The following is a 19962-nucleotide window of genomic DNA, read 5'->3' as shown; positions in this document are numbered from 1 at the left end:
TTAGTGTATATATATATATATACATATATATGTATATATCAGTGGGTTGTGGCACATGTAAATGACAAAAACTTGTGTGAGACGGTCTCATTGGTCGTATTTAGTATTACTTTTTATTGTGAATACAGTATGATTGACCCGTCTCACAAATAAAAAGTTGTGAGATCGTCTCACAATATACCTATTCTATGTAAATATGTATAATACTTAGGAAAAATGAAGCAAAGAGTAATTTTTTGTTTAAATTTTTTTAAATAAAAGTTATCAGTTTTACCTAGTTGAACGGCTAAATTATATTTTTGAAACTACGATATAAGATTTAATTTTATGTAAAAGGAAAAAAAGAAAAGAAAAGAAAAGAAAAGACGATATTAAATTGCATTTTAAAATCAAAGTGACACGAGACAGTTCCAGCTCAGAATCTCTGCGCCGGAGGCTTCACCTTTTCTCCGCCTCCCACCGCCGCCTCTTACCCTTCGTCGGAATCATACTATCCACTCCACTCCCAACTCTTTAAATAATCTGCTCCGATATTTCTATTCATATATCTTCCAGTCACCCTTCGGAAAGTATCTCGGTTCGAATCTTTTAGTCAACACGTTGATCAAAGAACAACCCCGCATTTTCTCCGTTTATGCAGGCAGCGTGCATTTTTCGATACGCCTGATATATTGGTTGATTTTTTCTTTGAAGAAAAGAAATGGCTCTCTCAGTCTCCGACTTGCCTGCGATATATGCACTACTCGCCAATTCGTTGAGCGGTGACATAAACATACGAAAGCCTGCGGAAGATGCTTTGGCGCAATTCGAGAGCAGACCTGGTTTCTGCTCTTGTCTAATGGTATATGAGTTTTTGTGTTTGTACTTGTTGTTTATGTTTGTGTTAATGCATGTGAGAAGTTATGAGTTGTGAAGATCTCGGACCTTTTTTATGAGGTTTTTTGTATCGTGCAGGAAGTTATAGCAGCCAAAGATTTGACGTCACAGACGGATGTGAGATTATTGGCGTCAGTGTATTTCAAGAACAGCATCAATCGGTATTGGAGACATAAGCGTGATTCCACGTATGTCATTCGTATTTTTTGAGCATCTGTGTTCATCTTGGTGCACTGTGTTCTTTATCTTCTTTATCTACTGATGTTGTTTTATCTGAATGTGAAGAAAGGACAGTTGGGTTGGAAATGGTCTAAAATTGTCTTTGGTTAAACCGCCAGTTTTTTTTTTGTTAGTCACTTTGGTTTTGGTGAGAATTTATAATTTCACGATCGATAAGTTTCATCTGGTTAGGAAATGTGTAGTTTGATAATTATTCATTTTGATATAATTTTGAAGATAACTCAATTAGACAGATATAACCATGTTATTTCTGGTGGATATCCGTGAAAGTTTGTGCAGGTATGAAGCTTGCCCAAGGGAATAAGTGGAAAGGTTTTGAGAACTGTTTTGTTTGAACATTATATTATTCCTCCTTTTAATTGGGGTGTTGTATTTATTTTGTTTTGTTTATTTTATTGGAGTAAATAGATGTTTAGGTTTGGTGCTACATCTGATTATAACATGTTTTCACAGGGGATTGAGCAATGAAGAAAAAATATATTTGAGGCAAAAGTTGCTGTCACACTTAAGAGAAGAGAATTATCAGGTGATACATATAATGATTGCTGGTAAACAACTTTGAATTTTGTCTGCTTGCTTACAGTTCCCTAAAACCAGTTGTGTAGTTGTTTGTGCCAAAGCTTAAATTAATTTACTGGCTATTGCATATGACATCATCTTTATTGTCACTGATATTGGGGACGATACTACCTTCACAAAATTGAAAGTTTTTCTAATTTGTCTTCTCAAACATCAGTCATGCTTCATGTGTTTTCCTCTTTTGGTACAGATTGCTGCGACATTGTCCGTTTTGATCTCCAAAATCGCTCGCATCGACTATCCAAGAGAATGGTATGATATCTCACCATGATGAGGTTTCGTAGTGTGGGAACAGATTTCTTATGATATTTATGTATTCCATCATTTCATCCCTGAAAATCTGGTACGATATTGATGAAACTAACCTCTGGCTAGTTAAGGAACTGATATTATTTTTCTAAAATTTTGTGGTTAATTATTGTTATTTTTAAAAGGAAGTATCTTGTTTTATATTTCTGATCTACTGTCATGTCTTAGTGAAGCTTAAATAACATTTGTATTGTGCCATGTGTTATATTGCTCATTCTTCTGCAAAACTGTTCTCTGTGTGTTCCTCCTGTGTATTATGCCCACTGATTCAAGTTTGGATACAGGTCAGACTTGTTTTCTATGTTAGCTCGACAGCTTCAATCTGCGGATTTATTAACTTCTCATAGAATTTTTATGATTCTTTTCCGGACATTGAAGGAGTTGTCGACGAAACGACTAACTTCTGATCAGAGGACCTTCGCTGAGGTGCACTTGTTTAATTTTATTTATAATTTTTGGAAATGGCTGTGTGCATTTCATGACTTACATTTTGATAAAGTTGCATTAATTTTAGATTTGGATGTTGGGGCATTAATATCCAATGTGCTAGAATTGTTGCAAAAAACAGAGTACATACGGTGATTAAAGATCATCAATTAAGTTTTATTTATCCTGTAAAAGTTTCCTCTCTAGAGGATATCCACATTTGTTTTTGTAATTTGAGTCTTTGCTGGAGTCTTGATTTATTATTTGTCACTTAATATTTCACCTTTTTCATTTGTCAGATAGCATCCCAATTCTTTGATTACAGTTGGCACCTTTGGCAGACTGATGTGCAGAATATATTGCATGGTTTTTCATTGCTTGCTCAAAATGCTTCTGAGTTGAATCAGGATGATATTTACTTAACCTGTGAAAGATGGTTCCTGTGTTCAAAGATTATACGGCAACTTATAGTTTCTGGGTTCCCAAGTGACGCGAAGTGTATACAGGTGAGGCCCCATCTTTTCAGATTTCTTATTCTTCGCTTTCTGTTTTATTTTTTGTGTCTGTTGATCAATACAAGTTTGCTTCAGTTATGAAATTGTTACCTTATAGGAGGTGCAACCTGTCAAGAAGGTCGGTCCTGTTGTGTTAAATGCTGTCCAATCGTTTCTGCCATACTGTAAGATCTCAGCTCTTGAATTAAGTCTTATCAATGATTATCCATTGTTAGGTATCCAAAGCCTCTTTTAAATAAAATCAAGGGCTGTAAAAAGTAAAATTGTTCCGATTTGCAATTCGTATGCAGATTCATCTTTTCAAGAGGAACATCCCAAATTCTGGGATTTGCTGAAGAAGGCATGCACTAAGTTGATGAAGGTTTTAATTGCAATTCAGGACAGGCATCCTTACTCATTTGGTGACAAAAGTGTCCTTTGGCCTGTTGTTGACTTTTGCTTGAATAAGATAACAAACCCCGAGCCAGATAGTGTCTCGTTTCAAGAATTTTTGATTCAGTGTATGTCAATGATGAAATCTATTCTTGAATGTAAAGATTACAAGCCAATCATGGCTGGTCATGTGATGGATGACAATCGAATTACCTTTCAAGAGATGAAGAAAAATGTATCTAGTACAGTTGCTGGTGTCTTGGCTTCTCTTCTGCCTAGTGAGCGTGTGGTTCTATTGTGTAACATACTGATAAGGAGGTAAAAATGAAGTCATGTAAATATGCTTTATTTTGTTTTCCAGGTCTTTCTCAATCAAGTTATTGTTCTGGTGCCTGGTAATGTATATTATCAGGAAAGTAAAAACGACTATAGGCACTAATGGATAAATCAAATGTTTGCTCTGTCTTGCACTGCACTCACCTTCTCTATATTCATTTGTGACATCTGCATTCTTTAGGCATTTAGCATCTCTATCAGGAAAAATTTATCGATACTTAAACCGCAGTGGCTAACTTTAAAATGCTAACTGCCTGATTAAGAGAAGATATTTACACCACATCAACTTATCCATTCAATTTATGACCTCTGCATTCTTTAGGCATTTAGCATCTGTATCAGGAAAGATTTGTCGAAACTTAAACCATAGTGACTAACTTTAAAATGCTAACTGCCAGATTAAAAGAAGATATTTACACCACATCAACTTATCCATTCAATTTGTGACCTCTGCATTCTTTAGGCATTTAGCATCTCTATCAAGAAAGATCTGTTTAACCTTAAACCGCAGTGACTAACTTTAAAATGCTTTGAGCTGCCTGTTAAGAGAAGATATTTACACCACTTCAACTTATCCATTCAATTTGATCGGATGGCTTGATGAGTTAGACTTTGGGCTGCATCATTGCACTAGATGCACATTCTTTTCTCCTAGCCTGTAGACGTGCATTTTGATCAGCTGTTCTCCTAAAATTCCTTGGCAATTCTGGTTTCCTTGTCTTTCTTCTTAATTATATGAAATTTGAATTTACTTTATTTTAAAGTGGAAGTTTCCCTATTCTTCTTATTACAAGTGTTTTAGGTTTCCTCCATGTACTGATATGACGGCCGGAAACAATTTCAAGGATGTTAAACTTTTTGCCTGAAGATCATATTAGCGATTTTTTTGAATTGGTTAGGCTTTTTTCTTTTCCTTTTCCCGAAGTACAAATGGGGAACATGCTTTGCTAGCTAAAGATCTTGAACTGAGACTGCTCCCCAAAGTGGGGGTTATGATGCCAATTGAATCGGTTAAGCTTCAAGTACTTGGATGGATATAAAATTCTTGCCGCAACCCGTTGATCCCTTTCTCTAATGAGATATATTATTTACTGTGATTCAAGCCTGCTGCGTTTATCGTGGAATCATGATTAGATAATGTTCCATGTCATCTTTAATTTTGTTCTTTCTTTGATTCACTTCTCTCAGTCTTCTGTTATTTTGAAGCAGGTATTTTGTTTTAACAGCAAGCGATATGGAAGAATGGTACCAGAATCCTGAGTCTTTTCACCACGAGCAGGATTCTGTCTTGTGGTCAGAGAGATTAAGACCATGCGCAGAAGCATTATACATTGTTTTGTTTGAGAATTACAGCCAAGTGGGTCTTTGTGACACTTTTAAGTTTATTTTCTTATGTGTTGACATGTCTGGAAGTGTTGTACGTGCTTATGGTCATTTTTCACCGTTTCAGCTCCTGGGTCCTGTTGTGGTTTCCATTCTTCAAGAGGCAATGAGTGGATGCCCTTCTTCTGGTTATGAAATAACTCCACCCTTGCTTCTCAAGGATGCTGCTTATGGTGCTGCTGCATATGTCTACTACGAGCTTTCGAATTATCTGAGTTTCAAAGACTGGTAAGTCCTTGAATTATTGGTGTCAAGTAGTAATTTGATTCCAGTTACACAAATTTGTCAACTTTGTCTTCTGGTGGCTCTTTTTACAACGGAGAACTCTGATTTTTGCCAACGGCATTTTGCATTTGTGAATATTGATGAATGCTCATTACTCGATGCATATTTTGTACAGAGATAATGTTCCTTCAATGTATGCTTTTGAGGTTGGGGTTATTTGAGACAATCAGTTAAAAGGACATATGATTTTGTTTTTCCATGGAAATTTTATTGTAAAAGATACATATAACTCAGTAGCTTCCGCCCACTGCTTCCACAGCAAGACATGAGTAGATGTGAGAGCTTCAGGTGGATAAGCTTTGCCACTCTAACGTTTGGAATCGTCATGAAATTTCAAAAGCTAGTAGTAGAGCCAGCTCAGTTGAAACCGTATTAGGGTTTCTCCAATCCAGTTGTCAGGAATTTCCAATCCAGTGGATGGCTGGAATTTATATAGATAAGTGTCACATGATGCTAGCGAAATTAAGACCAAAAAGTTTCAGTCGTGATTTTCCTTTGTTGATATATGGACATTTAGGTTAATGATATACCCTAGCTTGTCTGATTCATACTCCTACCTACTTCTATTGTTTATTTCAACCATTGTATCTCTGTTCTTATCAGCTTTTTTCAACCCCTCTATTTCTTTTCTTTTTTTTTTAAGCTGTGCAATTACCAAATATCTTTTTATTACAGTTTCTATTCTGTGGCTACATTTTTACTGAATCAATGCTTATTACTTTCTACTCCATGTCCAACTTTTTTATTTATTTTTTTGTTGCATGACTTAACGAGAATTCCATCACCCTCTTATGCAGGTTCAATAATGCATTATCTGTTGAACTCACAAATGACCATCCAAACATGCGAATTATACATAGAAAAGTTGCATTAATTTTGGGGCAATGGGTTTCGGAGGTAATAAGAGTTGTTGATATATTTGCATTTATCATCGCCGTTTCTTATTTCTTGCACTTTTCCTTTGTTGGTTGCCTCTGCTTTTGAATGGATCATTGCCTTATTTTAGTTTATCTGAACGAGATTGGTACAAAAGTTAAATGCTTGTTGATTCAGTTATCCGTTAAGATGAACTATCAGATGTTGTGAGTATTCATGTATGGAAAAAAGTTACTTCAAGCATTTTTTGTCAGAAAATCTGTGGATTCATGTGTCTAAGATATTAGTTGGTGCCTTCGAAATCTCAGTCTCTAGTTTAGTGATAGTATGTTGGTATTCTGGCTTGCCAATTCCCAAAGGATTCGGTATTCCTTTTTTTTTTTGAACTAGGATTAGGTATTCTTGAAATATCTTAAAATCTAATTAGTTTATTTTGACTCTGAAGCTGTAGAGCAAGGGCAGACCCAAAGAAGGTGCTAGACTAGTCTGGCCCCTTCTACCTAAGGGTCCAGCCCAATAGTTCAATACCAATTATGAAATTCTTATCGTTCATAAGTCACGTTTAGTTTTTCTTGGCCCTAATCTTTTCATCATTTGACCTGATTGCTTCATTGTATCGCGCTCTTGGTTTTTTTCCTTCACTCCGTTTGGTTTTTATTTTGCTGGATGTTAATAGGAGGGAGAAAAAAGCTTTTGAAATCATAAAGCTTGAGAATTGAAATATTTGATAACTCAATTACCGAAGAGGCAGTTGCAGATTAAATGAATTAAATGTATAGACTAGAAATTTGGCTTGAAGCTAGAATTTTTGTAGGATTTTACGGACTGGAATCAAATTAACTTAAAGTAAATTTCTTTTGTATCGTACTGGATGATGCAAGTTACTTTGAGCTGTCAACTATATCAAATTGATGTTGTGTCCTCGTGGTTCAGATTCCTGATGTCAATGCTAAGTTTGAGATGTTACTAGATTGGCATTAAATCACTAGATATCACAGAGACATCTAGTGAAAAAAATGGATTGCCAAATCTGATCCCATCTTCAAAAGTTTTTGACAATTCAAACTTTTTTTTTGTTGATAGTCTGCATGAATCCAGTTAAATATGTGATAAGAAATGTAAAAATAATGAACTGCACAATAAGGTTGGCCATCTGAAAGTTTTATTTAAAAGGTAAATAAAATTTCAAAAGAATAATTAGTTTGTCTTTCCGATGTTCAGTGTTGCATGAAATATGACATGGTTTGAGTGAGTTGTATCGTCCTCTTGGATGATTTTATTGCAGTTTGTCATCACGGTTATTGCAACTGCAACTGAGAATTTGGCTCATGAGTTTTTCTTTCTGTACAGATTAAAGACGAAACCAGAAGACCAGTATATTGTGCTTTAATAAAATTGCTTCAGGAGAAAGACCTGTGTGTTAGGGTATGATACATTTTGACAAATCCTCTGCAGTTTCTTGTTATAACAATTTGTTTTATTTTGCAGTGTTGATTTGATCCTCTTTTTGGCTTTTCTTTTAGCTGGCAGCATCACGATCCCTGTATTTTCATATTGAAGATGCCAATTTCTCAGAGCAGGAATTCTCCGATCTTCTTCCAATATGCTGGGACTCATGTTTCAAATTGGTGGATGAAGTCCAAGAGTTCGATTCGAAAGTTAGTTACTGTCTCTCTTGTTCAAGTTTTTCAAGTGATAAGTGTGTCTTCTGCAGCTTATGCAACTTTGTTTTTGATGACTAAGATACCATGCACTAATTTTTTCGGCAGTCCCTCAATCTTATTTTAACTCTGAATTATAGGACTCTTTCAAACACCTATTAAGTCATTCAGCCTTCCACCATACGGGATCTAATATACTAATTGCAATTTTATTCAAATTATGTACTAGGTTCAAGTGTTAAATACAATTTCTTGTCTTATTGCACGGGTGACTGAAGTTATTCCTCTCTCAAACAAGTTGATGCAGTTTTTCCAGAAGGTACCGTGTTTGCACTTGTGTGTGCATTTTTTTTCCTAATGACACATTCTTCTTGTACAGTTGATGGGACTTTTTTTCCTGCATAAATTGAGCTATGCCCTCTGTGGAGCAGTAAAAATCAGAAGAAATTTTTTACTTTGTGGACATATCTGAAAAATCTTGTTCTCAACTTTACATTGCCTTCATATTTTCAGCATTCTTGTTTATTTCTGTAAAGCTTGAGTAAGTTTCATTGAGGAACTATTCTGCTGTTGTAATAAATTCCTGGTTTGTTTTATTTGAGTTGAATATTGCCACAGGGAATATATGACTACATCTTAATCACATTCATTTGCCCTACATCTCTCTACTTGACTGCATTAGCTTGTGCAAATACTGTTTCCCTGTTGTGTTGTATTGAACTAATAAAGAGTGGTTTGCTTCTTGACATATGCACAAACCTATTTGAACTCAAAAACTTTCTCCCTTTTTGGTTCATCATTCCCATAATTTCATATTGCTTTGTATTGACTTAGTTTTCCATAGGTCTGGGAAGAATCTTCTGGTGAAAGCCTACTGCAAATTCAGCTTCTCATGGCTCTGAAAAACTTTGTCGTTGCACTTGGTAATCAGTCGTTTATATGTTACAACATGCTACTGCCCATTTTACAAAGTGTAATAAATGCAAATAGCCCTGATGAACTTTTGGAAGACAGCATGCAGGTTTGGTTTAGAACAAGCATTTGTTATTGAATTTTTTTTCCTTAACAGAAATTTCAAATTTTTTTTGTTCTGTATTATTATCGTGCAGTTATGGGAAGCCACTCTTTCTCATGCCACCTCAATGGTTCCTCAGCTGTTGGAGTATTTCCCATGTCTGGTGGAGATCTTGGACCGAAGTTTTGATCACTTAGAGGTATATAGAAATTCCTTTTGCTCTCTCATCATCTTTTTTAAAAGAATGTCCTGAAGTCTTAACTCCATTTACAGGTGGCTGCCAGCATCGTTGAAGCCTACATACTTTTTGGTGGAATAGAATTCCTCAATATGCATGCACCAACTCTCGCTAAACTTCTTGAATTAGTTGTCGGTAACGTCAATGACAAAGGGTTGCTTTCAATTGTTCCACTTGTGGATATTTTAGTTCAGGTAGTTGTTCCTGACACAATGCTGCAAAATTGTTGTTCTCTTGACAAAGCAGTTTAATATTGGTTAAAGCAGCTCCTTATAAGCTAAAATAGCATCGTCGCAAATGGTTTTCTATTTATTTGAAAGTGCGAGGTATATATAAATCTTTTTGGAGTGTCTAGCAATGCATGGGTATCATAAACTGTGTTACTCCTTTGCCTGCAAATGTTATAATAATTGAAACTTGGTTCATAAAGTGCTACACTCAGTCAAACAAATATAATGGTTATTGTCACTCAACGCATTTTCATTTGTCTTCAGTCACCAGAGTAAATGACTTTCATCTTATTCTGGTATCTGCAGTGTTTTCCTGCCGACGTTCCCCAATTAATCAGTACCACTATAATGGTAAATAGATTTTCTCTCTTTCTTCGATTCTGTATCCTTGACTTCTATTTAGTGTTTATTTTTCTTAACTGGAATTCAGATTTTGCTATTTTTGTCTAGAAATTAATTGTCATATGCCTGACTGGAGGAGATGATCATGAACCTTTGAAGACAGCTGTGAAAGCATCTTCAGCAGCCATACTTGCAAGGATTTTGGTCATGAATACTAATTATCTAGCACAATTAACATCAGAACCATCACTGTTAGCACATCTCCAGGAGGCTGGATTTTCAAATGACGAAAACATATTACTTTGCCTGGCTGATGTATGGCTAGACAAGGTGCGTGAATATATTCTAGCTTTTTGAATTTGATGATTTTGAACTCACCTATGAATTGTCTTTGTTCTTCCTATGTTGATAAATATGGTGATAAATATGATTTACATGATTACATGCTATATTTCAATTTTTTTTCCTTTTATAGAACTGGTACTCATCGCAGTGGCTATATATATTTTTGCTGCTTGTGCAACACTACTAAATTGGAGGCTTCTATTTCGAAACTTAAGCTTCTCCAGACTAATATTCACAAAGGTCCTCCCTTGACCTAGTGTTGTTGCTCTTTTTGTGCAATTCATTGTTTCTAGTCATGTATGAATGTGGGACTTTTGACATTTTTCTACAGTGAACTCGTGGCCACATTATCTATGTACTCGTAAGCAAGAATTTCCTTTTAACAAAGATTTTGTTTTGGTACAAATGGTGTTCTGATAGTCTCTTACGATCAGAAAAATTGCCGTGGAAAAAGTTTGTAGTAAACCATATAAAATGTCGTCACTTGGCTGTACTCTGGGTTCATGGCCCATAGTTATGCTGTTTACTGGTCATTTAAGATTGCTCTTTGTTTTGGGTTTACAGGTTGACAATGTTATTTCCAATCAAAGAAAGACCTTTGGCCTAGCACTTTCTATAATTTTAACTTTGCGAATGCCCCAAGTACTTGAAAAACTTGATCAGATCCTAAGGTATTCAGCATCTTCATCGTTAATGATGAAAACGACGAAAAATTTTGCAGAAAAATTTGTTCACATTATGGTTTTTTTTTGTTCTTGATGTAGTGTATGTGCCAGTGTCATACTGGGTGGAAGTGAGGATTTAACTGAAGAAGAATCAAGGTTTGAACTGATATTATGGTTTTCTTCTCAGTATACTTTTTGATGTCTTGTTTCTTGAATAAGCCTTGATATACCTTTTCTAGTTTGGTAATCAAATTTACTTGTACTATAGTAGCGATAATATGCAATCTAGCAAGCTGCAGCTCCCCAGTAAAGAGGTTAGGAAGAGACAGGTATACTGTTTTTCCTGAAGATGCACAGTGTTTTAATTGATATTAATTTTTTACTGAATCATGTTTCATGTCAGATCAAATTCTCTGACCCAATAAACCAAATGTCGTTGGAGAACTCAGTGAGGGACAATCTCCAGACTTGTGCTACTCTTCATGGAGAATTATTCAACACCGCCATGTCTAAGATTCACCCTGCATCATTTGCACAACTGAAACAGGCTTTGAACATGACATAAAGTTGTTTTTCGAAGCTTTTGCAGGAAATCGAGATTGCTTAATTTCGTGAGAGCTTGTGAAATGCAAGGAATACAGGTTAGTCGCATCTTTCCCTAAATTCTACTTGGGTAGTGCTGTCAGCGTTTGATCTTTTGAGAAGAAACACCAACCCAACGATTCTGCTCTAGTACTATTTAAAAGACATATTTTGTCAAAGACATTCTTGTGCAGCAATATCTACATACTATTAGTTTTTGACGTAGTTTTTACTCTGTTCAACAGGTGAGATTGACGCTTCTTCAATTTTGAGATGGATACTTCATGGCACACTCCATCGGTTTCTTTTGTTGGTTCGCTACGCTTCCATTAAATGGAATTTTGGTAGGTATATTGTCAAAGCGCCTGTGCATGGTATATAATGTGATCCCTTCATGTCATAGTTTTTTAGGCATAAGGGTGAGTTTTGAGCTTTTCGGGTTCATATTAATATTACTGCAGACATCACCTTGGAAAGTACCAATTCTATTTTTTTTTCTCCTTATTCTTTCTAAGATCGGTTTTGTTGATTGTAATGCAACTGGTGTAAAATTTTACGTGATTGAGAGTTTTAAAAAAACGTGGAGAACAAAAGGAAACGTTCGATCAATAAAAATGCGTGTATTTTCGTATGTCTTTAAGTAAGCTGCATTTAAATTAATATTTTCATATTTCAATTTAAGTACAAAGATATTTTTATCCGCAATAAAACATATTACTTAAGCAAAACAAGTACAAACACTCTAGAGGATACCTGGATAAATTACGAATAATAGTTAAACCAAAACAATCCACCAGATTTCAATTGGAAATGCTTATTTTTAGCTTCAGAGCAATGAAAACAGGGGTGGTAAAATTACTGTTTTACACAAAAGTAACTAAAACAAAATGCGAGGCCAATATTTAATGAGAAAATACAGGGAAAAAAACTGAAACACTCATTTTTAAGAAGCTATGCAGCACAGAGTCAAATCACCAATCGACATGGTCAAAACATATTTTACAGAAATTTCAACCAACTGAAAGGAGGATGACTGGAATTACATTCCATAAAATTGCCATGGTTACTTGGATAGATTGATATATACTGAAAATATGAATGCTCGAACTCTTTGAACTTGGATTCGACCTTACTTTTTCTTCACACCGCTTTACTTTCCGATTTTGGGGCTAAAGATACCAGGCCTTGATCTCGAGATCACCTACCTACCTCTTCGTGTAGTTATAAAGCATAAGCAGATACACTACATTAGATGTCAGAACCACAAGTTACAAGTAGTTCAATTCAAAGTAAATATTTATCCAGATTACCGAACAACCAAGTCCCAAAATTCTATCAGTTAGCTTTTATGCATGGGAAGAATGAGAAATTAATGGAAATTTAAGGCTTGATGAACGTCGAACTGAATCAAAGTGAATCAGCACCATAAACCAGACATGCAGCCTAAAACAATGTTGGCAACAGGGAAAAGAGGAAATCAATAGCAGAATTGATCACCTGGCAAAGTTGCCTTTCCAAATACAATTAGGAAAATGAAAGAACCAAGACAAACAAAATTATCGAACTAGAAAAATCACTTCACATGATAAAATCCTGTCATTTGCAATCAGCACAAGGAACTCCAAACGACAGCCTTTGGCAAACATAAAAAAATCCAAAAAATTTAGTAAAACTAGATGTCACAGCTTTGCCAACTCGAGCAAGACAGAAAAATAATAGCATCACAGTAAATTGATGGAATATGCTAAATTGCTAATAATCAACAGGTCGAGGAGTTTAAGAAATAAATCAATTTCAGAACCCAAAAAACAAAACAATAATCTCTATCAGAGTAACTATGACTAGAAAGAGCAGCATCGGATGCAAGATCCATAGCCCTTGAATAATAGCATCATCATGTAGAGTATCGTGCTTAATTCCCAGATGAAAGGGTTAAAAATAAAACAAAATTACTTCGAATTGACTGAAAATTTCAAAATACAAGACCGAAAATTTGATAGCTTTATCGAAAAAATGAAGACTTTAAAGCTACCATGCCCAGCGTCAGCTCGCCAAAGAAGGGTGGTGAAGTTTGCGCCGTCCGCCGTGAGGTTTATATAATGTCATCCTGGCATGACGAATCAAAATCTGGAATTAGGGTTTCACAAATATATGAGCCCTAATTGCCCGACTTACATGTTTGGTTAATTTGGGCCAATTTAGAGATAGAGGACCCATTGACAAAATAGTGGGCCAGATTGAAGCCCAAAATGAAAAATGTGGCTGGCCAATAAAGTTATAAAAAAATAATATTGTTATATATTTTTTAATGCAATAATATTGTTATTATTATTACATGCTTCGTATCATCTTGGGTTGGTCCTTCCCCTGTTTGTTTTCTGCTCCGAAAACGTCCAAACCATTGGTTTCGGTTTAATGTGATGTCAATAATGTTTTCGCGACGTGCTTAGCGCTATGTCGATGACTTATGACTTTCAATAATTTTTAATTGTACAATATGCGATGCGTGCTGCGAAAATGTTACTTGCGAAAAATAATTTTTGTTGTAGTGCCGTCAGACTCCATTTGCACTTGATATAATAAAAGTCTTTTATATTTATATATATAAGATTTCAAAGTTAGAAATCTTCACTTCTACCTCATTGTATTTTGTAAATAAAATGATATTTTTAAGACCATATATTAGCACACTAAAATAATTAATCTAAGAGCTCACAATTTACACTTTACATATTATTGTAGTTTCCAAAAAATTAAACGAGTATATATACATATATCTATATCTATATCTATATCTATATCTATATAAATATACAGATTGAATTGTGAATTTACCACATTGTCCTTATCCTTATTATTATCTATTAATTACAATTATGTATTTACTCTTTTGTCCTTATCCTTATTATTTATTTACTAATTACTAATTACTAAACTTTTAAATTCAATCCTTATTATTAATTATTAATTACAATTATGCATTTACTCTTTTCTCCTTATCCTTATTATTTATTTACTACTTACTAATTACTAAACTTTTAAATTCAATCTTTATTATTAATTATTAATTACAATTATGCATTTACTCTTTTGTCCTTATCCTTATTATTTATTTACTAATTACTAAACTTTTAATCCTTATCCTTATTATTTATTTACTAATTACTAAACTTTTAAATTCAATAGCCGAGATTAAAAGTTGTTTTGTGAAAAAACCTTACAAATAATCTATATCTATCTATATTTATCTATACTAATACTAATACTACTAATATAAATATATGAATGTGAATTGTGAATTTACATAAATATTCTTACCTTTATTTAATAATAATCATTAATACATATTTTTTTATTAATTTTCAATATATGATGCTAAATACATATTACTAAATAATATATTATCTATTATTAATCTATTAAGTATATGACTTTCATTTGTGAGCTTACTATTATATTATTTTTTTGTTTTACAATTTGTCATGTTAATGGTGTTATTTAATTCATTTTTTTTATCTTAGTTTAACAAGATCATTAATAGTGTATTTAACTCAATCAAACTAATTATTATTTTAATTTACTTTAAATTTAATTTTAGTTACTTAAATTTATACATTGCCGTCAAATAATAACAAGAAGACAAATGAAAATGAGTCGGATTGAATAAAAATAAATTATTTATAAATACTAATATCATACAAAATTTCTTTCTCCCATTTAGAATAAAAATATTTTCAGACTTTTAAGTGTCAATAGAGATATGTGATTGAGAGAAATATTTGTCTTTAAGTGATTTCAAACACCGTTTTTAAGTTATTTAGTCAATTTTTTTATAAATGCTGCTAAATAAATATTACTAAATAATATGCTTCATTTGATCATTTTGTGTTCTTGCAATGAGATGAGTTTTTTTTTTACCCTAGCGTTAACATGTTTGATTGTTATATGTTTTTTGTATTGATCATGTAATTGTGTTTGCATTGTTTATATGATTTGTTTGTTTGCACAAAGAAAAGAGAAACAAAATCAAATATCCAACAAAAACGGTTATTTTTCAATTTTTTATTGTTGAAATATTTTGTTAATTTTTAAACACATAATGCATGTTTAATGTTTGCTTAGATTACTTAGTTTGAAGTGACTTAGAAAATATTAAAAAGATTGAAATATTTCTTCGTTATTACCTTATGTCTCAGAATATCAAGAGATAACATTTTTTATTTATTGGGGCAAATGTATTTTCAAACTTCTGTCTATAAATCAATATTTAAATTTTTTACGACATTATTATATTCTCTAATCGATTTTTTTTACTTAAATTGATAGAAGGCATTTTAATTTGAGTTTTTATGTTCTATCTTATATTATTTTTGTAATATTATTTATCATGAAAATAATAGGTGAACTACAAAATTTGGTAGGTCTAAGAGTCCTCTGGTGAACGACAAATATGGATAAATTATTAAAATATATAATATCCAGTAGATTTTTGGCATGCGATTTTGCTCTAATTCAATTATTATGCATGATTCTAAATTTTAATTATATCACAAGTTAACGCATGCTTTGTTGTTGCTAGATATAGTTAGTCAATAGTCTAATATTTTTCTATGGTTTAAGAAAAATTGTGTGACTTTGTATTATATTTTTACGGTTGCTTTTCTAAATAGTTTTATTATGATTTCAAGGCACCATTTTTCATGTGTTTTTTAAAGAAGTAGAATGAATATCTATAAAACGATGACATTAATAAGACTTCTTCTCTTTATTTGAAAAAAATATTGGAAAATTTCTACAGATTGTGAATAATATGAGTTAATATTTAATTTGAGAGTGATTTATGCTTTTTATTGCTCGTATATACTTCAAATTTTTTGTTATTGTACTAAATAAATTATTTTTAAATTTTGAGTTATCATTTTTTTTTCTTATCGAGGTTGTTTGTGTTATGATTTTTTTATTCGTTTTAGTTAGTATTGTTGGCGATAATTGATTTTTCTGATATTATGTGACGTGTCTTGTTGTTTATATAAAAATAAGTATGAGAGTACATCAATCAAAGCCACGTATTTTGTGTCTTCTGATCTTCGAAGAGAATAGTAAATGGTTTCTGTGAATTATATAATTTATTGGTTTTTCATACATATAGTCTACAAAATGCGTCAAATTTTGAACAAAAAAGTTTTGACAAACATAGTTGATGAAAAAAAAATACATGTTAAATAAAAAAAATAATGTTGTGTATTACTATGTTGGGTGCGATAATTGTCCCTGCTTGGTAGAGCGGTCGAACCGTGGTGCTTGAGCTGCTGCGCGGTTTAAATGATTTGAGTTGCACAATTACTACTAGCTATAGCTTTTGGTAAAACGGCAAGCGCTCGGTCTTACAATTGGTATCAGAGTCAAAGTCACGGGTTCGATTCCCATTGATTGCAAGGAGTGCGATTATTGAGAGGAAGATTGTTGGATGCAATAATTGTCCCTGCTTGCTTGAGCGGCCGAACTCTGGTGCTTGAGCTGCTGCGCGATTTAAAAGATTTGAGTTGCACCATTACTACTAGCTATAGCTTTTGGTAAAGCGACAAGTGTTCGGTCCTACATACTATGTCCTAATTTCTGTATGATATAATTCAAGCACATTTTTTTTATAGATATTTGAAATTAGGTATAATTAAGTAACATGAAATATATACATATATATTAAATCATATTTAAAACAAAATGTTAAGATCAAGAATGATTCAGATTTAAATTTCAACGAAACATAATGAAGAAGGAATTGAAGAATTGTATGTGTACGTTAAGTGTTATATAATGATTATGTTGGTACTTCATGGTTGTGCGACATATAAATGTCATATAAAATGTATTTCTCAATAAAATAGTTTTTTCAACAAGAAAAAATTCTTCATTTAGAAAAAGAAATACATGAAAAACAAATTGTGCGTAATTCTCATTCTATTTATAATGGTATGAGAACAATTCTAAAACTTTGTTGACACAATATAACAGATCAATTCTGTGCATTTTATTGAGACATTGAGTCAGTTTCACTTTATTTCTCCAATATTATCTCGATATATTTCGAGGTGATACGAGATTGTTTTTGTCTCTTTTTTTAGTCAAAGTGTCTAACTAGCTAATTCATAACATATATGATGGTAGCATAGAAAACTCCTCGTCAAATAAATTCACTTAGCAAAATAATGAAAATCAAATAAAATTCTACAATATTTCATCAAATTAATTTTGACTATCATAAAATGCTCATCAAATCTAAATGGTTATATTATTAGATGAGATATTGAATAAGACAAATACTTTGACATATATTTGAATGATATCTCATATGCATATCTTAATTACATTATTCGTACCTCTTCTCAAGCTTTTTAAAATACAATAATTAATTTTGTATGTCGTTCCTACAAGATATAAAATATTATAAAACAAAATATAAACTCGATAGAAGAAAATTTATTTTGTTTCAATGAATAATATAATATTATGTTCTAAACGCAACAAATGACATTGAAAATATATCATCCTCATGACATGATGCTCGCAATCATTATTTCAAAGCTTCCAAAAAATGACGATCAAGATGACTTTCTTGAATTGTGTCAAATTAAATGAGGACACAATTCTAAGATATAGCCATTTGAAGATATTTCAAGTATTTTTCATACACTGATTGAGAAATAGTTGTTAAAAATTTATTAACCTTACAGCTATATGTTGATAATATTGATACTAAATATATAAAAATGATCACAATATTTGAAGAAGGTGCAACACCATTCATTGGTTATGTTGTTGAAGAATATATAGGTTATAAATACTTTTAGTCACAATTGAAAATTTATCACGAGTAAAAGTATTTTTTCTTAGGAGTTATAGTTGATGATTGTCAAAAGCTTAAAAATCATTTAACAACAAAAAAATAGTCGGAAAAATAAGATTATCAAATAAAAACAATATAGAAAATCGAAAAAATGTCGTGATAAAGAAGCAAACTACGAGCATGTCATATTCCTGGATAAGGATTGTAAATAACATAATAGATGTTAAAGACGATCAGATACTTGTTGAGCATATCAAAATAGTTATATGTATATTATAACAAACTACGACAAAGAGCTGTTGAGTTGTCAAAATCAACCAAGAAGCATATTGGAAAATTTGTCAAGTGGATAAGATACTTACTCTGATTTATATACCGTCTATGATCATGATTTTTTATTTTTTATGACTTAGTTTGTTTCAGTTGATAAATGTTATTAACCATGTTTTAATTCATTTAAATATTATTAAAATTTAGTAAATATATTTTCGGTAGTTTTGTTTTTTTACGTGCAACGCACGTGCATTTTTCTAGTATATATATATATATATATATATATATATATATATATATATATATATATATATATATATATATATATATATATGTTCAGTCTATGCCACATCTGAAATGATTCAAAATAGCATAGATTGAGCCAATTAATGAATATAACAATGATTATCATGTAAGAATTAAAGGTAAATTTTCTATTTATATTCGGAAAAATCCATTTAGATATATTACATGAAATGACCTAATTAATTTTTTATTGCTTTCTGATTAAATAATGCAAAAAATAAATAAGGTAACAAAATATCATTTTTTTTAAAAGGTTCAGTTTTATTAGATTTTTTAGTGTTTCATATAAAAAAAGTAATGTTATAACATAAAATCTAATATTTTTCTCGGACCGGATTAAGATGAACTTTTCTGTCTCACAAAATCTTGCGGTTTCATAGAATTTTTTGTGTATAATTGCCGAATAAAATGATGCATGTGTGTCTTTTCCTTCGGCGCTGAGAGAGTGAATCAGCAATTGCATGCATTATACCAACTGTCTCTTTCCAGCAATAGTCTCCTATTTCCATGCAAACTTTTATATTCGTCGAATATATACAAATTTTGGATTAGCTGATGTATGTATACAACAGAACACTTGGCAGAATAGCGAGGAAGAAGCATAGGAAGAAGCATTAAAAGTAGGGCATCAGACCAAAATCGGGCCGAGCTTGACGCCAGGGCCAGGCAATGTGACACTGTTATCCCCGGCGGCACTGGTGGCAAGACCCTCGAAGCTCAGGAGCACCTAGCTGAAGGTAACGATTCTGTTTCTAATATATATTTCCTATTGTATCAAAGTGTGCTGACATCTCTTGTGAAAAATCAAGAACCAAAATTCCCTTAAGATGCTCAGTTCAATCTAATAAAATACCGAATATGTTTCTTTTATTACAATATATTCTAAAAATTTGTAGAATATGCGTGTATTATGGGTGAAAGCAGGGAGAAGCCGAGGAGGGCAGACTAGGAGGGAGCAGCTGGGGACAGAAGGATACCAGGAGATAGGGAGACGTGGCGGGCAGGCCCGAAAAGAGCAGCTCGGTAGAGAAGGGTATCAGGAAATGGATCGAAAAGGTGGGCTCAGCACCATTAACAAGTCTGGTGGCGAGCGTGCGGCTCAGCAAGTGCATCAGATCGATGAATCTAAGTTCAAAAATTCGGGCTCCATATCATCCAGATTGTATACACACCATTGTCCATGTCCATTTCCCTATCGTGTATATATAAGTTTGTCTCTCGTAATAAAAATTAACTCAATAAATGGGTTGCCAAATTGAGTTTA

At 32.7% G+C, this 19962-nt stretch overlaps 2 protein-coding genes and 1 long non-coding RNA gene across 6 annotated transcripts; 2 read left to right on the top strand and 1 right to left on the bottom strand.

Moving 5' to 3' along the window:
* The first annotated feature begins 356 nt into the window (after positions 1 to 356).
* Positions 357 to 11675, top strand: LOC140842484 (uncharacterized). 3 transcript variants are annotated; one of them, XM_073210435.1, is made up of 24 exons: positions 359 to 841; positions 955 to 1064; positions 1570 to 1642; positions 1886 to 1947; positions 2289 to 2430; positions 2730 to 2936; positions 3043 to 3109; positions 3236 to 3635; positions 4863 to 5010; positions 5104 to 5264; positions 6119 to 6218; positions 7548 to 7622; positions 7721 to 7855; positions 8088 to 8177; positions 8703 to 8879; positions 8968 to 9072; positions 9147 to 9305; positions 9648 to 9692; positions 9792 to 10013; positions 10593 to 10699; positions 10793 to 10849; positions 10965 to 11022; positions 11097 to 11334; positions 11521 to 11675. In XM_073210435.1, exons 1-23 carry the CDS (start codon positions 701 to 703, stop codon positions 11256 to 11258), a joined length of 3003 nt encoding a protein of 1000 aa, XP_073066536.1. In that variant the 5' UTR covers positions 359 to 700; the 3' UTR covers positions 11259 to 11334; positions 11521 to 11675. The 3 variants fall into 3 exon arrangements, with proteins under 3 accessions (XP_073066537.1, XP_073066536.1, XP_073066535.1); XM_073210434.1 differs by having other exon boundaries at positions 360 to 841; positions 10962 to 11022; XM_073210436.1 differs by lacking the exons at positions 10793 to 10849; positions 10965 to 11022; positions 11097 to 11334; positions 11521 to 11675 and adding an exon at positions 10159 to 10268 and having other exon boundaries at positions 357 to 841.
* A 520-nt stretch (positions 11676 to 12195) lies between these two features.
* On the bottom strand, positions 12196 to 13508 carry LOC140842482 (uncharacterized). 2 transcript variants are annotated; one of them, XR_012120427.1, is made up of 2 exons: positions 13308 to 13508; positions 12196 to 12718 (listed from the first exon to the last, which is right to left on the bottom strand). It is a non-coding gene; the product is annotated as an uncharacterized lncRNA (long non-coding RNA). The 2 variants fall into 2 exon arrangements; XR_012120426.1 differs by having other exon boundaries at positions 12196 to 12518.
* Positions 13509 to 17867: 4359 nt separating this feature from the next.
* On the top strand, positions 17868 to 19960 carry LOC140803680 (protein SLE1-like). The gene is made up of 3 exons (XM_073159577.1): positions 17868 to 17951; positions 19288 to 19435; positions 19623 to 19960. The coding sequence occupies exons 1-3, from the start codon at positions 17868 to 17870 to the stop codon at positions 19955 to 19957; spliced, it is 567 nt and encodes a 188-aa protein (XP_073015678.1). The 3' UTR covers positions 19958 to 19960.
* Positions 19961 to 19962: the final 2 nt, after the last annotated feature.

The sequence above is a fragment of the Primulina eburnea genome, chromosome 10 (genome assembly GCF_022965805.1).
Source record: "Primulina eburnea isolate SZY01 chromosome 10, ASM2296580v1, whole genome shotgun sequence".
Classification (NCBI taxonomy): domain Eukaryota; kingdom Viridiplantae; phylum Streptophyta; class Magnoliopsida; order Lamiales; family Gesneriaceae; genus Primulina; species Primulina eburnea.
This window is presented reverse-complemented; position numbering and strand designations above follow the sequence as displayed.

Bases quoted from the DNA above. Each gene is read 5' to 3' on its own strand.
- LOC140842484 (XM_073210434.1), top strand. From the start codon at position 701: ATGGCTCTCTCAGTCTCCGACTTGCCTGCGATATATGCACTACTCGCC. The intron at 2,431-2,729 runs GTGCACTTGTTT...TTCATTTGTCAG, and splicing joins ATCAGAGGACCTTCGCTGAG to ATAGCATCCCAATTCTTTGA. The intron at 3,110-3,235 runs GTAAGATCTCAG...ATTCGTATGCAG, and splicing joins CCAATCGTTTCTGCCATACT to ATTCATCTTTTCAAGAGGAA.
- LOC140803680 (XM_073159577.1), top strand. From the start codon at position 17,868: ATGACGATCAAGATGACTTTCTTGAATTGTGTCAAATTAAATGAGGAC. The intron at 17,952-19,287 runs GTATTTTTCATA...TTGGCAGAATAG, and splicing joins GCCATTTGAAGATATTTCAA to CGAGGAAGAAGCATAGGAAG. The intron at 19,436-19,622 runs GTAACGATTCTG...GGGTGAAAGCAG, and splicing joins TCAGGAGCACCTAGCTGAAG to GGAGAAGCCGAGGAGGGCAG.